Genomic DNA, 22,494 nt, shown 5'->3' on the forward strand with positions numbered 1-22,494 from the left:
CTTATTATAGTGATACTTCATAGTTCTGACACTGAGGAATTACATTTGCCTTAGTTACATTTGCCTTACATTTACATTTGTCTTCCAGATTACATTTGCCTTAGGTTCAAATTGTAAAATGGACTCCAGGTAGTGGATTAGAAGATGGGATAGGATGTAATTTTATATGTAACCTTTAAATAATACAGTAACAGATTTACTTATTTTTTCATTTAACTTTGTATCAAATGTTCTCATCTATGTCCTGGATTGTGAAGTGCTATCTTGTGCTTATAGGTTTATATTGACCTAAGACATTCATTGCTGTCCTATTTTTCTTAGATGAAAAACCTCGTGGTCTGTTCATTACCTGCAATGGAAATACTGTATTCTTTGGAAGTATCTAGTATTTCTTCTCTGGTGCAAACAGGAATTAGCACGGTAAGGTGACATGTATTTTGAACTACTTTATAGCAACAACAACAAAAACAATTAAGAATAACTGAGTCAAAAATGAGTGGAACCTAGTGGAATACCTGGATAGATCTCAGGTTTATAACCATATTTATTGTTAGCAGAGGTCCTGAGATACATTTATTTGTAGGAGGTCAGTTTTCATTTAAAAAGACAAGAAAATTAATTGACTAAGACGTCAGTCAGTTGCATATTCAATTTTCTTGTCTGTTCACAGGAAATATAAATGGTTGTTAATTTGGTAGAGGTTATCACTTTTTACTAATTTTTTAACTGTTATCCTAAAAAAATTTTTTTTACTATGTTTGATCTCTTTTTTATACACACACCCTGTATTTTTTCCAAACCATTTGGAAATTACTTGCAGACATCATAACCTCTCATCTCTAATTTCAGCAGGTATCTCCTAAAGAGTCAAGCCATTCTTCTAAAACATAGTCATAACACTCACAACATTTAACATTAATGCAATATTATTGTGAAATATGCCATCCAAATTCAAATTTTACCAATAGTGCCAATTACTTGAGAACTTTTTTTTTTTCCCCTGACCTAGGATTCAGTCATCACAAATTGAATTTTGTTGTTGTGGTCACATGGTGGTTTACTTTAATCTCTAAAACTTCCCTAGTCTTATCTTGGTTTTTCCGACACATTTTCTTGAGTACTAGTAGAATGGTTGAATGTTCCTCCATCTGGATCTGTCAGCCTCGTCATGATTAGATTTGTGCTGAGCTTTTCTGGCCAGGATCCTGCATAGGTGATATTGTGTCCTGACTGGATCACGTTAAGGGACTCAAGTTTACTCCTCTTGTTATTGGTGCTGTTAAATTTGATCACTTGGTTAAAGCATATCTGCCAGATTTCTTCCTTGTAAAGGTATACGTTCCCCCTGGTAGTTAGTAATTTTTGTGGTACTATTTTGAGACTATGGGAATATTCTTTTCCTCAACAGTTTTTCCCGGTAATTTTAGAATCCATTGATGGATAATTTCTGCCTAAACCAGTTGTTACTGTAGTAACTATAAAGTGAATTGATTCCATTTCTCAATTTTAAACATGTTTTTGCTCTTGTAGGATACCATATACCTTCTGGAAGGAATTTGCAAAAATGATCCAAGGTAGGTCATATTTTGTTTATCAGATACATCATTAAATAACACCACAGTTAAATTTTATTTACTAATATTAAATGACAATTGTCAATATTAACATGTTTTTTTCAGTCTGTCTGAAGACTCGGTCTCCATTTTAGCACTCAGATGTCTTACAGAAGCTTTACCGGAAAATAGGTAACTTCTCCTTTTCTTCTAAGCCTTACCTTAATGAAAGACTTGAATTCCCTGATTAATAAAAATTTTACTGAAATTTCTTTTCAATTTTTCAGATTGAGTCGGTTACTTCACAAACACAGATTTGCTGAAGCTGAGAGCTTTGCCATTCAGTTTGGACTAGATGTTGAGGTAATTATTCATGTATTCATTCATGCATTGAAAGCATTTCTTCATGTACTAGAGGCTAAGGAGACAAACAGGTAAAACATGATTAAAATTTAGTGTGATCAGACCTGTAATTAAGATATGACCAAAATAGAGGAAGGGATTCAAAGGAGAAATTGAACTTTTAAGTAGGGTGGGAAGACTTCCTGGAGGAGGTAATTTTATGTCATATCTTGAAGATATTCCTGATAGTCCTGGGAGAGGAAGGGAATTCTAAGTATTAGGACACATGAAGAAAGTGAGGGATGGGACTTCCCTGGCAAACCAGTGGTTGAGGCTTCGCCAACCAAAACGGATGGGGTTGCAGGTTTGATTCCTGGTCAGGGAGCTAGGATCCCTCATGCCTGGAGGCTGGAACACCAAAGCATGGAGCAGAAACAACATTGTAACAAATCCAGCGAAAACTTAAAAAGGAAAAATTCATCCCTTATTAAAAAGAAATTCACACATATTAAAAAGAAAGAAAGTGAGAGAGTCTTATAGTTTCCAGAAACTCCTAGTAATTAGTCAGGACTAGCATATAGGTTCAATGTGCATAGAAAAAAAAAGATGATGGAGAAGGTCAGAGTCTGGAAGGCTTTGTGTGTACTGCAGAGGATTTAGGTTTTGTTCTGCAGGTGATAGGGAGCTACTAAGAATTTCGGTGTATAAAGAGGGGAAATTGATAATGGGATTGAACCCATATCTCAGTTGGAAGACTGAGCCAGTGCAATGAGGTAGAGACATACAGGACGGAAGGCCAAGAGAGGTGTGTAGAAGGTAGAAGCCGTGGGGCTCAGTGATCAAACGGGGTGATAATGTTGAGAAGGGACTTGCAGGACTCTGCTCAGCACGCTAGTTGGAATGTGATGATATGACCTAAGATAAAGAGTGTTGTGGAAGAGTTAGAGTTAACATATAAAGGGTTCTGCCTATGAACATTGCATGTGTGTCTTCCCTAGTGGCTCAGCGGTAAAGAATCTGACTGCCAATACAGGAGATATGGGTTCAATCCCTGGTCCGGGAAGGTCCCACATGCCAGCGAGCACCTAAGCCCGTGTGCCGCAACTGTGGAGCCTGTGCTCTGGAAGCGGGGAGCCGCAACTACTGAAGCCTTGTGTGCCTTAAGGTCCATACTCCCCAACAAGAGAAGCCACTACAGTGAAAGGGCCATGCAGAGGGTAGCCCCTCTCACCGCAACTAGAGAAAAGCCCTCACAGCAGCCAAGACCTAGCACAGCCAAAAAATAAAATAAATAAAATTATATGTTAAAAAAAACATTGCATGTAAGGGATCTTATAAAATGAGGCTCTCTGATAGGAACCTGGAGAGTGATCTGAGCTGAATCTAGAGGTGGATAACACAGGGGAATGGCTCTGACCTCTCAAGGAGAATGTGGAGAGTCAGAAGAGATCTGAGTATGAGATACAGGGCACCACCACATGGAACATAGAGGAAGAAGGGCGATGAACACATTTGGGAAGAAACCCACACAAATGTGCAATTGAAGAAGCCAAGGAAGAAGAAACTTTGAAGTTTAGGGAGGAGAATCCCTGGCGGTCCAGTGGTTAGGGCTTCTTGCGTTCACTGCTGAGGGCCTAGGTTCAATCCTTGGAACTACGGTCCCATAAGCCAGGAGACGTGGCCAAAAGACAAAAAGTTGAGTGGAGAGTGATCGGCAGTTGCAAATACTACCGATAAAATCAAGCATAAAAACTGAAAGTTGTTGAATTTGGTGATGAGGAATTCATTGATATCCCCTGAAAACTCGTGGTAAGTAATGAAGGAGGAAGCCTAGTGGTAGTGAAGAACTAATATTTCCTTTGTGGGTGGTGAGTATCCACCTGTTTGTTGTTTAAAAAATGTATCATTTTGGGGACTTCCCCACTGATCCAGTGGCTAAGACTCTAGTAATCCCAATGCAGGGGGCCCAGGTTTGATTGTGGTTAGGGAACTAGATCCCCACATGCTGCAACTGAGAGTTTGCATGCTGTAGCTAAAGATCCTATGTGCCACAAATACCTGGAGTAATCAAATTTTTTGAAAAAGGAATGGAGAAATGTAGCATTTTATATTATATAACAACCTAAATGGGAAAAGAACTTGAAAAAGAGTAGATGCAGTGCATATGTATAACTGAATCATTTTTCTGTACACCTGAAATCTTCACATTTGTTAATCAACTATACTCCAATAATTAAATAAAAAGTTTTAAAATATAGCATTTTAAAACACACAAAAGAATTCCATTTATTGTTTAAAAGTGTATATGCATAAAGAAGTAAGTAAGTTAATGGGATAACAAGCACCAAAATTAAGATAACAGATACTTGTAGTTCAGGGAAGGAGGATGACATATTTGGAAGAAGAGAATGAGATCTTAAACTATGTTAGTAATTGCTGTGGCCAGCACAGCAGGTAGGGAATTGAAAGTGGTCAACGCACAGTTTGGGAAAAGGAAACTAGAAACAGAATTAAGTCTTAAAGATGGGACCGGGGGACTCAAGACCTCTTGGGTCAAGAGCCCTGTTCCTTGGAGCCACATCACTTTTATTTAGTGTCTTGGCAAGCAGAAGGTATCTTGTGCTACGATGAAGTCCGCCTCCTGTGTCCCCGGTCACGTCACCCACTTTATTGATTACTTTAAACTGTCTTTGTTATTTTCTTGTATAAGGGCTATCACCTAGCTGGAGGTCATAGACCCGCATATGCCTTGGAAAAACATCTTAGTGTGTGCACAAGCAGTGTTCTGAACTTGCGATGACCCGGCACTCCAAGGTCCACAGAATGTTTTTCCTTAGCTTAGCAGAGTGTGACAACCCCAGCTGATCAACCCGATGTACTTTTATTTGGGTTATGCTGTATTGCTATATTTTGCTTTTATTCTTTTCCCATGGCTATTTTCTCATGGCTTAGCCAGAGCAACAGGCGGCTATTAACCCTATTTTTTTTTTTTAATTTGAGTGATAAATATACAGGTATTTGTTGTATTTTTATCTTTGTAAACATCTGAGAGTTTCTAATTTTTAAAAAGGTAAATAGAGCAAAAAATCAAAACCAGTGAAAGGTGTTTTCAGGTGCTGGAGTCACAGAACTAGAGAAACTACTCTTTCATATTTTTTTTAAAATTTTATTTTTCTTTTAATAAAAAAATGGTGTACATGTGTTCATATGTACATCATGTGTACATATCATTTTTAGTTTTTGGAACCAGAAAGCCCATGTTAAAATTGGTATTTTGTTTATAAGAAAGGAACCTGAAGTACTTCCCTGGCAGTCCAGTGATTAAGACTCCATGCTTTCAAAGGAGGAGTCTCTTGTTTGATCCCTGGTCGGGAAACAGATGCCACATGCCCAAAAGATAATCAAATAAAATTAACAGAAAAAAGAAACCTGAAATTTTGGCTTTGTCTATATTCAAGTTGTTTCTAGCTGCTGAAGAACCTTTGATGGAAAACTAGACATGAAACATAATTGTGTGGTCATCTTCTAAAAACCAGCTCCATTTATTAAAAAATTTTTTAAAATTAATTTGGCTGCGCTGGATCATAGTTGCAGCACACGGGGTCTTCAGTCTTTAGTTGCAGTATGTGGGATCTTTGGTTGCGGTGTGCGAAGTCTTAGTTGTAGCGTGTGGGATCTAGATCTCTGACCAGAATCAAACCTCGGCCCTTTTCATTGTCCGCATCGAATTTTAGCCACTAGATCACCAGGGAAGTCCCTCCATTAACTTTTGAACAGCATAATTTCAGATCCTCTCTTGAGTTTCAGGGTTTTTGGAGGGGGTTTGGGAATTTTTATTTTTTTACTTATTTATTTTTGGGTGTGCTGGGTCTTCATTGCAGCATGCTGGCTTTCTCTAGTTGCAGCACATGGGGGCTTCTTGTAGAGCACAAGGCTCTAGAGTGTGCAGGCTCAGTAGCTGTGGCTCACGGGCTTCTCTAGTTGTGCCGTGCAGGCTTAGTTGCCTCATGGCATAGGGATCTTAGTTCCCTGACCAGGCACTGAACTTGAGTCCCCTGCATTGGAAGGTAAATTCTTAACCACCAGAGCACTTGGGAAGTCCCAAGTTTAAGTTTTCTCAGCCATACAATAGGGATCTTAGTATTAACCCGTAGGATTATGATGAGGTTCAAATGCTTACTTACGTTTTTATGAGAATTAACTGAGATAATTCACATAAAGCTCTTAGTACACTACTGGTCACGTCTAGTGAGGACTCAGTAGAAATGATTTACATAACTTTGCAATCTGGATTACCTTTCAATTATCTAAGTGTTACCTTTTTTAATGCTTTTTAAAAAAATAGTCTTATTTATTTATTTGGCTACACCAGGTCTTAGTTTTGGCATTCGGGATCTTTAGTTGCAGTGTGTGAAATCTAGTTCCCTGACCAGGGATTGAACCCAGGCCCTTGCATTAGGAGCACGGAGTCTTACCCACTGGACCACCAGGAAAGTCCCAGTGCTTATTCTTGAACTTCATGAATATTCACTTTTTTCTTTTTTTAGCATACAGCATAAGGTTTCATCAACAAGTGTTATTTTGCTTCAGGTTTCTTGATGTGGCATGTTTATATTACAGCTTGTTTACAAAGTAAAATCAAATGATATATTGGAGAAACTAGCTTTGAGTTCTGTGGACACCAGTGAGCAGACTGAATGGCAAAAACTTGTAAATGAAGCTAAGGAAAATCTACATAAAATCCAGGTATGTTTTCGCTGTTGAATACTAGAATATTCAGATTGATGGACTGATCTGCATTGTGTTGCCTTACTATGCCTGGCATTTATGCAACAGGATGATGAGTTTGTGATGAATTACTGCTTGGAGGCTCAGTGGATAACCTATGAAACCACCCAGGAAATGCTAAATTATGCCAAAACCAGGGTAAGTTTTTCTCATGTTTGTTCATGTTAATTTGTCATATGCAAAAGAAATAACTTCCAGAAAGCTGAATTGTTTTTCTGTCAGTGATCTTTTTAAAGTGCATTTTTAATACATATATATTTTTTACTGTTCCAAATGATGCCATTTTTTGCTATAGATTGTTCTCACTGATCTTTGAATGAATACTATTGCTAGTTATATTCCTTAAAATCAAGGTGTAATAGATGGGAAAAATGTGAGCTGTTTTCATGAAATGCATTATTTTTAAGATATATAATTTCTTTATTCATCTCAGAGTTCAGTGCAATTTAATTTTTAAAAATGATTTTTTACTTTAATTCACAGAATGGAGAACCTGATATAGCCAAAATTCTAACTATGTTTCTTATTCATCTTAGCTTTTGAAGAAAGAAGATAAAACTGTTCTTGTCTATTCTGATGGCTTAAAAGAGGTAATTGCATTAGATTTATAGGTTAATTTGGGGATGAATGTACTAATAGAATATGCTTTTGACTTCAAGATAGGTCTGTACTTTTTCAAGAGCAAGTTACTTTAATACATTTTTCCTTATTGCAAAATGGGAATAATAATAGTACTTAAGGGTTATTTTGAAATAAAATGAAATATTTCCTCTTAAGTACTTTTACATAGTGATTGCTACCTCAAATAATTATAAATTATGATGATAGTTATGATGGTGTCAAAAAATATATGTGTGTGTACATGTACATACAGATCTTCCTAGACTTATGATGGAGTTATGTCCTGACCAACCCATCATTAAGCTGAAAATATCATAAGTCAAAAATACATTTAAGAAACTTTCCTGGCAGTCCAGTGGTTAAGACTCCATGTTCCCAATGCAGGGGGCACAGCTTCCATCCCTGCTCAGGGAACTAAGATCCTGCATGCAGATTTAAAAAAGTACATATAATGCATCCAACCAACTGAACATCATAGTTTGGCCTCGCCTACGTTAAATGTGCTCAGAGACTTACATTAGCTAAAGTTGGGCAAAATCATCTGACTCAAGGCCTACCTTGTAATAAAGTGTCAAATAGCTCGTGTAATTTATTGAATACTGTACTGAAAGTGAAAACACAAAATGGTTGAAAGGGTATCAGTTGTTTGGGATTATGTGGCTGAAGGGGAGCTACACCTTCTTAATTCTTCCCAGCATCACAAGAAAGTATTGTCTTGTATATTGTCATTAACGCAGGAAGAGATCAAAATTTGAAGTGTGGTTTCTATTGAATGCATATTGATTTTCCACCGTCATAAAGTCAAAAAATCTTAAGTTGAACCATTGCATGTCAGGGACCATCTATATAATTTTTAACTCTTATCTCAAAGTAAATGTTTAGTACAATCCAGCTAGGTTTTACCAGAAGGTCATATTTATAAATCAGTGGGAAAACTAATTGATTTTGAAAGACACTTTCCCTGCTAAGCTTTAGGCACTTCCTACATCATCCATTGGGATTGAAACATTTGGAAGGCAGATTTAAAGGCACGGTTCCTCCTCTTTGCAGTTTTATTGCAATGACTGTGATTGGAAATGTTTCCATCAGTCCAAGTTTTATGTTTTGTGCTAAATAAAGGCAGTCATATTTATGGGTATTGACTTGTAATGCAGGATAAAAGGAAAATATGTGCAAGACTTCTAAAACAGAATGCCTAATTTTGGGTGTATTTTATTTTAATGTTACTGCACACAATATTCAGACTGTCGGATTTCTTTTTAGGTACTAAGGGCTCATGCAAAATTGACTACTTTTTATGGAGCATTTGGACCAGACAAATTCAGGTGTGTACATTCCCATTTTTAAGTTTGGACTGTCATAAAAGATACAGCAATGCTTTGAATGAATTTGTGTTTCTAGGGAGTGAATGATGGAAAACGTTATCTTCCCTGCTAAACTTTAGGCACTTCCTACCTCATCCAGGTAAGGCAGACCACCTTTTACCTGCCTCCTGAGAAATCTGTATGCAGGTCAAGAAGCAATAGTTAGAACCAGACATGGAACAACAAACTGGTTTCAAATTGGAAAAGGAGTCCTCAAGGCAGTATATTGTTACCCTACTTATTTAACTTATGTGCAGAGTACATCATGTGAAATGCTGGGCTGAATGAAGCACAAGGTAGAATCAGGATTGCTGGGAGAAACATCAATAACCTCAGATATGCAGATGACACCACTCTTATGGCAGAAAGTGAAGAAGAACTAAAGAGCCTCTTGATGAAAGTGAAAGGAGAGTGAAAAAATTGGCCTAAAACTCAACATTCAGAAAACTAAGATCATGGCATCCAGTCCCATCACTTCATGGCAAATAGATGGGGAAACAATGGTAACAGTGAGAGACTATTTTTTTGGGGCTCCAAAATCACTGTAGCCATGAAATTAAAAGACGCTTGCTCCTTGAAAGAAAAGCTATGACCAACCTAGACAACATATTAAAAAGCAGAGACATTACTTTTCTGACAAAGGTCCGTCCAATCAAAGCTAAGGTTTTTCCAGTAGTCGTGTATGGATGTGAGAGTTGGACTATAAAGAAAGCTGAGCGCCGAAGAATTGATGCTTTTGAACTGTGGTGTTGGAGAAGACGCTTGAGAGTCCCTTGGCCTGCAGGAAGATCAAACCAGTCAATCCTAAAGGAAATCAGTCCTGAGTATTCACTGGAAAGACTGATGCTAAAGCTGAAACTCCAGTACTTTGGCCACCTGATAGGAAGAACTGACTTATTGGAAAAGACCCTGATGCTGGGAAAGACTGAAGGCAGGAGGAGAAGGAGATGACAGAAGATGAGACAGTTGGATGGCGTCACCGACTTGATGGACATGAGTTTGAGCAAGCTCTGGGAGTTGGTGATGGACAGGGAAGCTTGGCATGCTACAGTCCATGAGGTCACAGAGTTAGACATGACTGAGCTACTGAACTGACAGCATCCATTGGGTTTGAAACGTTTGGAAGGCAGATTTAAAGGCACATACCTTTGGCCATAGCAATTCACTTCTGGAAATTAATTCTATTAGATATACTAAGGTGCGCCAAGAAAGCATTTATAAATATGCAGTATAGCTACTTCAAACATAAGTTTATTTATCATGATAAACTGACAACGAAGGAAGCTTTATTTTTTTCCTTGTGGTTCTTCAGTTATCCCAATACTGTCATTAAACATTCTACCTTTTCAGTGCTGACTGAAAATGTTACCTTAATTACATATTAAAATTCTCATGTGTATTTAAGTTTCTGAAATAAAATTGTGTTCACTTGATGTCATCTCTATTCATTCACCAGTATTCAATAGTTTTAATTAATGTAGCTTTAAAGTGTCCTATTTTGAAAGAGTCAGAATCAGCTTATTCAGTTTTTTAAAAATCTTATTTTTGTTGGATTTTTTATTATTTTTTTTAAATGGGAATGTGCTGAACCTAAGATCAGCGTGGGGAGAACCACTATCTACGATATCAAATCTCATGTTTAACGACAGTATGTGTCTTCCTTGGAGGAGGAAATGGCAACACATTCCAGTATTCTTGCCTGGGCAATCCCATGGACAGAGGAGCCTGGTGGGCTGCAGTCCATGGGATCACAGAGTCGGACACGACTTAGCAACTGAGCCCACACGCACGTGTCTTCCTACTCATTCTGTTCTTTTCTTATATTCCTGAGTGATAGCTATTCAGTTATCTTCATGTAGATTTTGTATACTTTATGTGAATTTTTTTCTTTCTTCCTATGATTACAAATGGAACTTTATCATATTCTCAAAAGAATATAGAAGCTATTGATTTTTTAAAAATTACTTTTAAATCAGTTACCTTATTGAACTTCTTTTTTTTTTCCGCTTAGAGTAATATTTCAGTTAATCTTGCTTTTTCCAAGTATATTATTATATATGCAAATAATGATAATTTTGCTTCATTTTTTCCTCATTTCTTGCCCAGTTTCATTGACTGATACTTGTAGAACATTATTAAATAATGGTGGTAAACAGACATCCTTCTGTTATTTAGTGAAAATGCTTATTTTGTCTTATTTAATCATGACCCAGGCTTGTAGAGTATTGTCTTTTTGTCATTTTAATGAAGTGTTCATCTTGTATTTCTAAGCTTTAATTAAGACTGTGTAGTCACTACAGCATTATTGATTATAGCAAAAGACTGGAAATAACCCTAAGATTCACCTGTGGGGGGTTTAGTTAGATTATAGTAAATCCATGCCGTGGAATCATATGTAGTCCTTAAAAAGAATAATAACTATATTTACTCATTTGGTACAAGTGCCAAGATAATATAAAATGAATTTTTTCAAGTATAAACAGTATATATTAAAAATTCATGGAAATCATTCATTTAAAATTTAAAATGGTTGCTTGAATATGTAGTGATTATTTCAGAAAGGGTCTATAAGAAGAGCTGTGCCTTCTGGGGGAGGGAAATACAGGAATTCTATAGGTCTGGATAAGAAGGAGACTAACTGTATAATCTTTCGTATTTTTTTTTTAGTTAAAATGCATAATATCCACTTGTATAACCTTAATATATATTTTTAAACTATTAGCTTCTTTCCTCTTTTTGACTTTGCAGTGGTAGTTCTTGGATTGAATTTCTGAATAATGAAGATGACCTTAAGGATATTTTTTTACAGCTGAGAGAAGGAAACCTTGTTTGTGCACAGTACCTCTGGCTGAGACATCGGGTAATTTCTTTTGCATTTTTTTCTGAATGGTTTTATAGTTCCCTAGAGATGTTATTGAATCAATATTGGAAACAAATGAGGTGGCAGGAGTGACTGGGCAATGGGGCGTTTTCAGACTGTTTTGATAAAAGAGAAAACCATCCTCTGATGATATTAACTCAGGAAATATGATGATAAAATAGGAATTTACGTTGTCTCATCATTCAGAGTCTAGTTGGCTCCTAAACTTAGCTCAAGAGGTAACATTCTATTAAACAGCTTATTGACACAGTTTATTCACACCTTCTTTGTTAATGGTGGAGAGGGTAGTCCTGTTGCAGCTCAGATAGTGGTAAAGCGTTGCTTATTAGAGTTGCTGCTCTAAATCACCTGAGTAGTGATATAGGATATTAAGTCTGAAGAGCAGGATCTGGGTGTGAAGCTGTTAAAGACACATGCTTGTTAGGGTTTATACTGTCAGCTTCAGTTAAGTTTGCCTTAGAATGGCATCTCTGCCAGTTCCTCTGCCTTGATTTATTAACTAGTACTTGCTGCCTTGAGGTTTCATGGAATTTGGCTACCAACTTGAATCATTTGCTTTAAGGGTCAGTATTAAATCAGAAAAATATTCCTTGAAATAATTTCCTAATAAGTCTTTCCCTCTTGAGAGGCTCTCAGTTTAAATTTGTCAGATAAATCTTAGTTTCTCACTCTATGATTTAGGCAAACTTTGAAAGCAGATTTGATGTGAAAATGCTTGAGAACTTGCTCAACTCAATTTCTACACCAGTCTCTCTGCAAAAGCTTTGTCCATGGCTTAAAAACGATGTGATCCCATTTGTGAGAAAGACTGTACCTGAAGGACAGGTAAGTTGTTGTCAGTGTTTCCACTCTGGATGATTCAATTTTATTTTTTACTTTATATTGTTAAAGATTAAGTCATGCTAACACCAGGTAGTTCATTTTAGTATCTCTTTTGAAAGATTATTATGGAAGTTCTAAGTGATTTCAGTGATTATCTATTTGTACTTTATATGATGTATCTATTTCAGAAAATTCTTGCAAAATGGTTGGAGCAAGCAGCCAGGAACCTTGAATTAACTGATAAGGTAATACCAGTATACTTAGTAGTAAAGAGACATTTCAAGTACTCCCCATTTTACTTTAAAAATAAAAACATTATTTTTAATGGTTTCTAATATTTTTTTAAAGGCAAACTGGCCAGAAAATGGGCTTCAACTGGCAGAGGTATTTTTTACAGCAGAAAATGACTTGGGATTGGCATCCTCTTGGAGTTGGAATTCCTTGGTATGATACAAAAAAGAAATTTTTAGTAATAAAATATTTGATTCTTTACCGTCTTAGCCTCCAAGGAAGCCCAATTAAAAAGTATTTAATTTATAGTAAAAAGTTTGTCTCTGTAGTTAGACGTATCTGCCTCTTACATTTTCTTTCTGTGTGTTCTTTTGTTGTGTACATTTACAATCGACAAAAAGGAAAATTAGCTTTTTTTCTTCCTAATGTTTCTGTCACAACTTCAACCTGTCCTAATGCACTGTTTTTTTCTTTACTGAACCAAAGGGAAACAATATATAAACAAACTCCTAAGTAGTCTAGTTGGGATTTTATGCATTAGTAGCATTTCATAGTCCTTTAAAAGGCAAAACTTAACAATGCGTTAGGATTAGTTTTTAAAGGCTATATCAATCAGGTTTATTTTTATTTAAACTAGTAAACTACTTCTAGTTTTGATTGCCTTTCTTAGACATTCCAAGAGTCATAATGGCTTAAGAATCAAAGAATTTTTTAAACGATCAAATTGAAAAAAGGTTGGAACTTTCTGACCGACCAAAAAAATACTGATGCTAGAAGAACTGAGAGCAGGAATATTGATGTCACATACAGTGTTAGTTTGAGATTAATGAACTGAATTCATTATTTGGTTTCTAAATTTCCTAAGTTTATTGATTTTTCCCTTCATATTTCTGAAAACTAGAAAGCATTCATTGTATTTTTAAAAAAAAGTGCATTCTTGTATTTTGAAAAAATGTTTGTTGGGGGGTACCATAATTTAGTTTATAAACGAATATGAAACACCTCAATATATAATCTCAACTCTGAGGTATCAAGTACTTAAGGACCAGAAGGTATGACTTTTTGGAACATATGTACATTATGAAATTACACTTACTCCTTAATCCTCCTGCTTTCTGATACAGCAGTTTCTTGTTATTATTTATATTTACTGATGATTATATACTATTAAGAATAAAATAAGAATTTTTTTCTGTAGGTTGCAAGCAGTATATTGATATTATATAATCTTTATATGTTATAATGTATGAAGTATATTGATCATCATATATGTTTTTCCACAAAAGAGCTTTTCCTCATTCTCTTCCCTAATTGCCTTTTATCAATTGAAAATTCTGTGTCTTGTATATAGCTCTAGGAAATGTCATAGCTTTATATCTGGTTTTCATCTGTAATTTTATATCTGCATGGTTGGAACATTGAGGACCATCTAAATGATGTTTGTGTACCTAGTATATTTGGGGTTCTGAAAAAAATGTTACACTGTATTAATAGTTTTTTCTATTTTTTTAAGAAAGAAAAATTTCAGATTTCTATTGGATTCTGATCTGTTAATTTGTACTAGTTAATTTTAGTTAGACTTATACAAAATTTAAAGGCATAAGTTACAGGTTTCCTCTTATTTGTCTGTCTCTCACACATTTATTTCATATCTGTAACAACTTCAACACTTTGGTTTTATAAGGATAATCAAAACACGGAGGAAGTATGTCAGTTAAGGACTTTGGTAAATAACCTTCGAGAGTTAATCACACTGCATAAGAAATACAACTGCAAATTAGCCCTCTCTGATTTTGAGAAGGTAGGTAAAAGTCTAGATTTATCAGAATTATTTTACCACAGTCAACATGACTAGAGTTTGCATTCATGCCATCTTTATGTTGACATCCAGGAGGATACAACCACCATTGTATTCCGAATGTTTGATAAAGTGCTGGCCCCCGAGCTTATTCCTTCCATCTTCCAGAAGTTTATAAGAGTTTACATGCATGAACATGACTTACAGGAGGAGGAACTGCTCCTTTTGTACATAGAGGTAACTTCTCTTTTTCCTGGATCCGTGCAGTATGTCGTTGTATTGAATGTTTAACTCTTTGAGGAATGTGGATACTTAACATTAGGATTTGTGCAGCGTATTGTTGTTAAGAATGTGAGTTAACTCTGCTACTAATTGACTGGTAACCGTGACACAATGGGATAATATTAGGACTTTCTGCAAATGGCTGTTGTGAAATAATAGAAGTATGAACAAAGTTTTCTGTGCCATGTAAAACTGAAGACCAAGGTTTTCGCAATTTTGCACTGTTGACCATTGTTCATCATTCATAACTAAGTAGAAGTTTTTGGTTTTTTACATATCCATACAAGCTGTTTATCTGTATTTATTTATGTGTGTGGGGATTGGTTTTGTTTCTTTGTTTTCTAGTGAGTTTTAAATTTAAACAAAATGTTTGTCTCATTTTAGGATTTACTGAAGAGATGTAGCTCAAAGTTCACCTCACTCTTTGATACAGCCTGGGAAGCAAAAGCCATGGCAGTTATAGGGTGTTTATCTGACACAGATGTAAGTAAATAGTGATCATGTAGGTTTTTCTTCTGAGCATTGCATCCTTTCTTAAAAGTTTTTTTTTCTGGCCACAAAAGCAGCAGATACTTTTCACTGTTCACCTGAAACTGCCGCAACATTGTTAGTTGGCTATATTTCCCAGTACAGAATAAAAGTTTAAAGTTTGAAAAAAATAAATATCAAAAAGCAAAACCAAGAAAAAGCAATACATATTTGTTAGGAAGAATTTGTATAATATGAAAAAAAGAATAAAAAGAAAATAAAATCACAATCACCCATGATTCTTTTTCCTCATGAAAATAAAAAGTGGAAAGTCTTCTCATTCCCACCTGCAGAAATACCACGTGGATATTTGAATGCATGGATTTCCAGCATTTCTATGGTTTTACAAACATACAGTTTTTAATATATTTATCATATACCTTTATTTTGACTTTATACTGTTTTTAGTCATTATTGTAAAATGTGAATAAAATCATAGAAAAGACATTTTTAGACAGAGCCTATAGAAAATAATGACTTAAGATGTGTGACTATTGGAAGAAATACATGGTTTTGCTGTCAGAAGATGAAATATTCTCGAGTTTCCATACAGTAGATACAGGGCCCCTGCTGTAGATTGAGCAGCATTGTTAATTTGCATGAAACGTAAATCCAAGGGCTAGTCACCGTTGGTGTGTGTGTCTTGGTAGCTCATATTTGATGCTGTGCTCAAGATAATGTATGCTGCCGTGGTCCCCTGGAGTGCAGCTGTGGAGCAGCTGGTGAAACAGCACCTAGAGATGGACCATCCCAAGTAAGATTACAGTCTCCTGATCTACTTTTTTGGTGTTGGATAAACTGTTTTGAGTTGAAATTAACATTTTTTTCTATCCTTTACTGTGTCTCTTAGTATTTCATAACAAAGACAGTCCATGTTAATATCAATAAATTTATTTTTAGGGTCAAGCTATTACAGGAAAGTTACAAACTAATGGAGATGAAAAAACTTTTACGAGGCTATGGAATAAGGGAGGTGAATCTCTTAAACAAAGAAATAATGGTAAGTCCAATAATTGAAGACTCTTTTAACACCTTTGTTCCACTTCTAGAACACCATGGGAAATGTGACCGGGTTTTACATTCTTAAAGGTTCATATACCTAGGTTCTTCACTACTTTCCTTTTGTTAGATAGGATGTTAACAGAGTGTTTGATTGGTTATTAAAACAGTAAAGACAACAGATAATTAAGGAGCTAAAGAAGCAGATTACATCATAATTTGTGTACTGTAAATATATATAATTTTTGCTTATCAATTGAATCTCAATAAAGCTAAGGGGAACCAAAAAAAGTGAAAGGATTGTCATTAAATTCAGAAGACAAATTGTGTTTTAATTCTTCGTACAGTTTAGTTTTTGCTACATTGTTTTAATTACATAAACATGATTTCTGGGTTCTCTGTGAGATTTCATAACAAAGAAATATGAATTGTCTCTATTTCAGAGGGTGGTTAGATACATTCTCAAACAAGACGTCCCATCTTCTTTAGAAGATGCTTTGAAGGTGGCCGAAGCATATATGTTGCCTAAAGATGAAATCTACAGTCTAAGGATTATTGACCTGATTGATAGAGAACAGGTATGAAAGGTTTATATTATTCTTACTTTTATCCATATGTGGTTTCTTTGTTTTCAGTTATTTAAAGATTTAACTATCAAATTATACAAAAAGACAAGCATTAAAGCAAAGTTATACTAACATTAGGCGTTAGATTGGCCTCTATCTATAGTTTTTTTTTTCTTTTAAAGTATTTTGTGAGTACCTAAAGAGCTTTCATGGGAGAAGGCAATGGCACCCCACTCCGGTACTCTTACCTGGAAAATCCCATGGACGGAGGAGCCTGGTGGGCTGCAGGCCATGGGGTTGCGAAGAGTCGGACATGACTGAGCAACTTCACTTTCACTTTTCACTTTCATGCTTTGGAGAAGGAAATGGCAGCCCACTCCAGTGTTCTTGCCTGGAGAATCCCAGGGACGGGTGAGCCTGGTGGGCTGCCGTCTATGGCGTTCCAGAGTTGGACACGACTGAAGCGACACAACAGCAGCAGCAGCAGCAGAGCTTTCATTGTCTTTGGTAGTTAACAAAACTTAGCTCTTGTTTTATATATGCTATAGGATCCTTTGTTTCCAGAATAGGATGTGGGTTTATTTTTGTATTTTTAAGTGTCTTTATATAATTCTAAAACTGTTAGGCATACCCAAGAATTACAAAGGGTAGTATTTTAATTTTTTTGTTTTCTGTCATATGAAACAATTTTCAGATATTTAAACCATGGAATCATAATCTGTTTTTCAAAATGATATCATTTCATCTTTAAATAATAAAGTTAAGAGGTAAATCGGAATCATTGCTTCCCAGTACCAGCTGTTTTTTCTTCCTTTCAAACTCTTGATTGTAGGGTGAAGACTGTGTCCTTCTGTTGAGGTCTTTGCCTCTTGCTGAAGCTAAGAAAACTGCAGAAAGAGTAATCATATGGGCACGACTGGCTTTACAGGAAGAACCAGATACTTCTAATGAGGTGAGATTTTTACTAAATAAAATGAAGATAAATCCAGTTTTTATGGCTATTTATCAATAGGATAGAAAAGACAGACTCACAGGTAAGAGTATTTGTCCTTCTCACTGCTACAGTGGCCTAATATGAAAATCCCCGTTTACTGTGTCAAAAAGTTATCATATAGAAATAAAAAGCAAATATGACTGCCTTGGAGCAGGGCCTCTGTGCCCACACTGAGTAATGTAGGATCTGCAGATCAGAAGGAATAATTGAAGCACCTGTTGGACATAGTTTTCCCTAATGCCTTAAAGTGTAAACAATGTTTTACATTGCATGGGGCATAATCATTACTCTCAAGTAATGTCAGCCACAGAAACAATGTATATCTAATCTGAGAACAGAACCTTGAAATTTAGAAGCAGTTACCAGAAAGCCAATTTAGGATAGACAGATAAGGGACCAAAAACCTAATTTATCCAGGGGAGGTGAGTTTTTAAAACCTTTGGAGGTACTTACTTGCCAGTCTTTCTCAGTGATTCACTTCAATCTTTTTCTTTTTTTCCCATTGCAGCACCCCGCCCCCCCCGCTTTTTTTTTTTTTTTTTGGAGGTGGGGGCTGCTCCTGGTCTTAGTTGCTGCATGTGGGATTTAGTTCCCTAACCAGGGGTCAAACCCAAGCCCCCTGCATTGGGAGCATAGACCACAAGAGAAGTCTCCACTTCAGTCATTTTTTTTACCTTTAGGGAAATGATTTTTTTAAACACCTAAAATTTATTATCCTGTTATTGTTCCCTAAGCATTAAAGTACTTCAAATGGATTACCATTTCTTCCTTATAGTAAAGCAGTGAACATTGCTGTGAAGGAGGCCCTGTTGTTAGCTCCTTACTGATTGAGTTTAGAAACTAAAATTTTAAAATTAGTGGTTTTCCCAAGAGTATTTGGAAAGTGGCAGCGCCTCATTTAAAACTCTGTGTTCTCAACCACCAGCTTCAACTACAACCCATGATCAAAATGTTTGAGTACTTCATATGAACCCAACCCTTACTAAGCCTTTTACATACATCATTTCTTTAAATTAAAGCTTTTCCCTAGTTGGTTTTCTTATCTTAAAAAAAAAACATTTTTTTTTTCTTTTTTGGTCTTGAGGATAATGATTATTTCTTAGACTTCTGATTTCTGTACTAAACAAGTTCAGTTTTTTTAACTTTTCCAGAGAGCTTTATCCAGATGTTTTCTCAAATAATAAGTATAAGCTTATTAAAAGAAACAAAATCCAAATGCTTGTTAATTACAGTGTAACTGAAAGGTGATATGGGAGATTTGCATATTCTGTGGTTTCCCTAAATCATACATCCAAGAGTCCGTTTGGTATTTCTCGTATTGGGGTCACACAGAGTCGGACACGACTGAAGCGACTTAGCAGCAGCTTATATAGTATTCATTTGTCATCCTTTCCTTGAGTGCCCAACTCCCTATAACACAGACCTTTCGACTGTTCAGCCATTTCTATTATTTATTCTGATTCTGTGCTTTTTATGTATTTGTTTATATATGCACTACCTATATAATGGCAGATACAAGAAATGGACTTCATTTTGCATTTCTCTTTTTAGGACAAGGCCTGGAGACTGTCTGTAGCAAAGACATCAGTGGACATTCTTAAAATACTTTGCAACAGTCAGAAAGGTAGTTTCCATTTCTCTTCCCTCACTTTGGTTTAGTTCTAAAACTGATCCTTTTCAGGAGCAGCTATCAGTGACATCTGCCATACTGGTGCACAGGCTCTGATTGTATCTTTTTGTTTGCTTGGCTCTGACTGTATGTTTTCATTCGTCTGTTTGTAATATTTATTTATTTGACTGCACCAGCTCTTTTTGTAGCATGTGGGATCTAGTTTCCTGACTAGGGACTGAACCCGGGCTCCCTGCATTGGGAGTATGGAATCTTAGCCACTGGACCACCAATGAAATCCTCTGATTGTCTTGTTTGATCCCACACATTTTTCTTCAGGAAAAGCCTTCCTTGCCTTATTCTTTTGATTAGCAGTGTAAGAGCAGAATCATCTAAGAGTAGCTCATCATTTGTATATACTTCAGTGACTGTTTAATGCCAGGCTAGATTTCTCTGGTGCCTTACACTGTTTACTCACATTGCTCATTTACCATTTGATTATGACTGAGGAAAAAACCATTTAACCTTGAACTTAAAACAGTTAGCAAGGGACTTCCCCAGCAATCCAGTGGTTAAGAGTCCACCTTCCATGGAGAGAGGGCTCGAGTTTGATCCCCGGTCAGGGAACTAAGGTCCCATATGCCTTGAGGTGTGGCCAAAATGTTTGAAAAAATAGATGTACTATTTCCAACAAGAAAAGTTAGAACAGACGAATAATTACCAAAGTAACTCTCTTGGGGGAAAAAAAAAATCTAGAATTTATTTCAGAAAAATTGCCATTTCTCATGTAACCAAAACACTTCTCTTTTCTACTTTCAAAGAGAATACTTAGGTTTCTTCTTTTTTAATTGGAGGACAGTCGCTTTACAGTGTTGTATGGTTTCTGCCATACATCACCATGAATCAGCCATAGGTTTACTTCTGTCCCCTCCCTCTTGAACCTCCCTCCCTAGATTTCTTTTTGTGCTTACTTAAATTGTCTTCCATCAGAATCTGAAAAGAACTACTGAAGATTTGAGAAAACCAAAGTGAATTAAAATTTTAGCTTTTAAAAATTCTGATACTATCAGAATTTGGATGTCTTCAATAACTTTTAAAAATTGAATTACAGACAATCTACAGAAGGATGAATGGGAAGAAACCTTGAAACAGTTTAAAACTGTTGCTAGCTTACAGGTAAGTTAAGCCATGTTGGACATTATTACCTGGCTAATCAGTGCGTTTGACATAAATGACCAGTTCCTCCTTAAGATTTTCTGCACCAGCCTTCAGGAACTTTAGATATACTGGTTTTCCTTTTCTCTTCTTTAAACAAGTAATTTTATTTATTCATTTACTTTTGGCTATGCTGAGTCTTCTTGCTGTGCAGGGTTTTTCTCTACTTTCCAGTTGCAGTGCTCAGGCTTCTCATTGTGGTGGCTTCTCTTGTTAGCGGCGCATAAGCTTCAGTAATTGTGGTGCAGAGGTTCAATAGTTGTGGTTCCCGGACTGTAAATCATAGGCTCGATAGTTGTGGTGCCCAGGATTAGTTGCTCTACCACATCAATCCCGAACCAGGGATTGAACCTGTGTCTCCTGCATAGGGCAGGTAGATTCTTTACCACTGTCTCTTTTTTTTTGGAAACAGCTTTAATACAATATAATTCACATACCATACATCTCATCCACTGAAGTGTATGTATAATTCAGTAACCCTTTCGATGTACTGCATTACTGTTTAAATCATGGTAAGGTACATACAATGTAAAATTGGCCATTTTAACCATTTTTCAATATACAATTCAGTGGTGATGACTCCATTCACAATGTTGTACAACCATCACCTGTGTCTGCTTTTTAATCACCTCAAGCAGAAACTTTGCATCTGTTCAGCAACATAACTCCCCATTCCTCTCTTCTGCAGCGCCCGGTAACCTCTAATCAACTCTTTATCTCTATGAATTTGCCTGTTCTAGAAACTTCATAAAAGTGGAATCATGCAATATTTGTCCTTTGGTGTCTAACATTTTTTGCTTAGTGTAATGTTTTCAAGGTTCATTCGTGTTGTAGGATATATAGAACTTCCTTCCTTCCTCTGAATAATATTCCACTGTACAGCTCTATCACATTTTTGTTTATGTCTTGATGGCCCCTCAGTTTGTTTTCACATTGGGGCTGTTGTCAATAATGCTGCATTGCCCGTGGATGTACAAATATCCATTAAGTTCCTGCTTTCAGTGCCTTTCGGTATATACCCGGGAGAGGAATTGCCGAGTCATATGGCAATTTTGTGTTGTTTTAACTTTTTAAGAAATGTTCTCTCTTTTTTGAACTAATCAGTTGCTCATGTAAGATTCTAACTGTTGATTCTTGACCCAAATACCCGCATATAAGTGAAGAGGAACTAAAGAGTCTGTTGATGAAGGTGAAAGAGGAGAGTGAAAAAGCTGGCTTAGAATTCAGCATTAAAAAACTAAGGTCATGGCATCTGGTCCCATCACTTCATGGCAGATAGAAGGGGAAAAAGCAGAAGCAGTGACAGATTTTCTTTTCTTGGGCTCCAAAATCACTGCAGATGGTGACTGCGGCCATGAAATTAGAAGACAGTTGCTCCTTGGAAACCTAGGCAGAGTATTAAAAAGCAGAGACATCACTTTTCTGACAAAGCTCTGTATGGTCAAAGCTATGGTTTTTCCAGTAGTAGTGTGGAGATGTGAGAGCTGGACTATAAAGAAGGCTGAGTGACAAAGAATTGATGCTTTCATATTGTGATGCTAGAGAAGACTCTTGATAGTCCCTTGGGCTGCAAGGAGATCAGACCAGTCAATCCTAAAGAAAATTAACCCTGAATATTCAATGGAAGGACTGATACTGATACTGAAGCTGAAGCTCCATTACTTTGGCCACCTGATACAAAGAGCTGACTCATTGGAAAAGACCCTGATGCTGGGAAAAATTGAAGGCAAAAGGAGAAGAGAGCAGAGGATGAAATAACATCACTGACTTAATGGACATGAATTTGAGTAAACTCCAGGAGACAGTGGAGGACAAAGAGGCCTGGCGTGCTACAGTCCATGGCGTTGCAAAGAGTTGGACACAACTTAGTGACTAAATAACAACTCTTTTTAAACTATATT

At 36.3% G+C, this 22,494-nt stretch overlaps 1 protein-coding gene across 1 annotated transcript in view; it reads left to right on the top strand.

Moving 5' to 3' along the window:
* The window catches only part of KNTC1 (kinetochore associated 1), a 68,043-nt gene that overhangs the window by 13,773 nt on the left and 31,776 nt on the right, over positions 1-22,494 (top strand). Inside the window, exons 13-33 of the mRNA XM_005691388.3 lie at positions 322-420; positions 1,531-1,574; positions 1,680-1,745; positions 1,841-1,916; positions 6,516-6,641; positions 6,732-6,821; positions 7,220-7,273; positions 8,568-8,629; positions 11,417-11,528; positions 12,231-12,374; positions 12,560-12,616; positions 12,720-12,815; positions 14,287-14,403; positions 14,494-14,637; positions 15,067-15,165; positions 15,861-15,964; positions 16,111-16,210; positions 16,653-16,787; positions 17,608-17,727; positions 19,321-19,393; positions 20,490-20,554. Coding sequence (XP_005691445.1) covers positions 322-420; positions 1,531-1,574; positions 1,680-1,745; positions 1,841-1,916; positions 6,516-6,641; positions 6,732-6,821; positions 7,220-7,273; positions 8,568-8,629; positions 11,417-11,528; positions 12,231-12,374; positions 12,560-12,616; positions 12,720-12,815; positions 14,287-14,403; positions 14,494-14,637; positions 15,067-15,165; positions 15,861-15,964; positions 16,111-16,210; positions 16,653-16,787; positions 17,608-17,727; positions 19,321-19,393; positions 20,490-20,554 — 1,983 coding nt within the window. The remainder of the gene's footprint in view (positions 1-321; positions 421-1,530; positions 1,575-1,679; positions 1,746-1,840; positions 1,917-6,515; positions 6,642-6,731; positions 6,822-7,219; positions 7,274-8,567; positions 8,630-11,416; positions 11,529-12,230; positions 12,375-12,559; positions 12,617-12,719; positions 12,816-14,286; positions 14,404-14,493; positions 14,638-15,066; positions 15,166-15,860; positions 15,965-16,110; positions 16,211-16,652; positions 16,788-17,607; positions 17,728-19,320; positions 19,394-20,489; positions 20,555-22,494) is intronic.

The sequence above is a fragment of the Capra hircus genome, chromosome 17 (genome assembly GCF_001704415.2).
Source record: "Capra hircus breed San Clemente chromosome 17, ASM170441v1, whole genome shotgun sequence".
Taxonomy (NCBI): Eukaryota; Metazoa; Chordata; class Mammalia; order Artiodactyla; family Bovidae; genus Capra; species Capra hircus.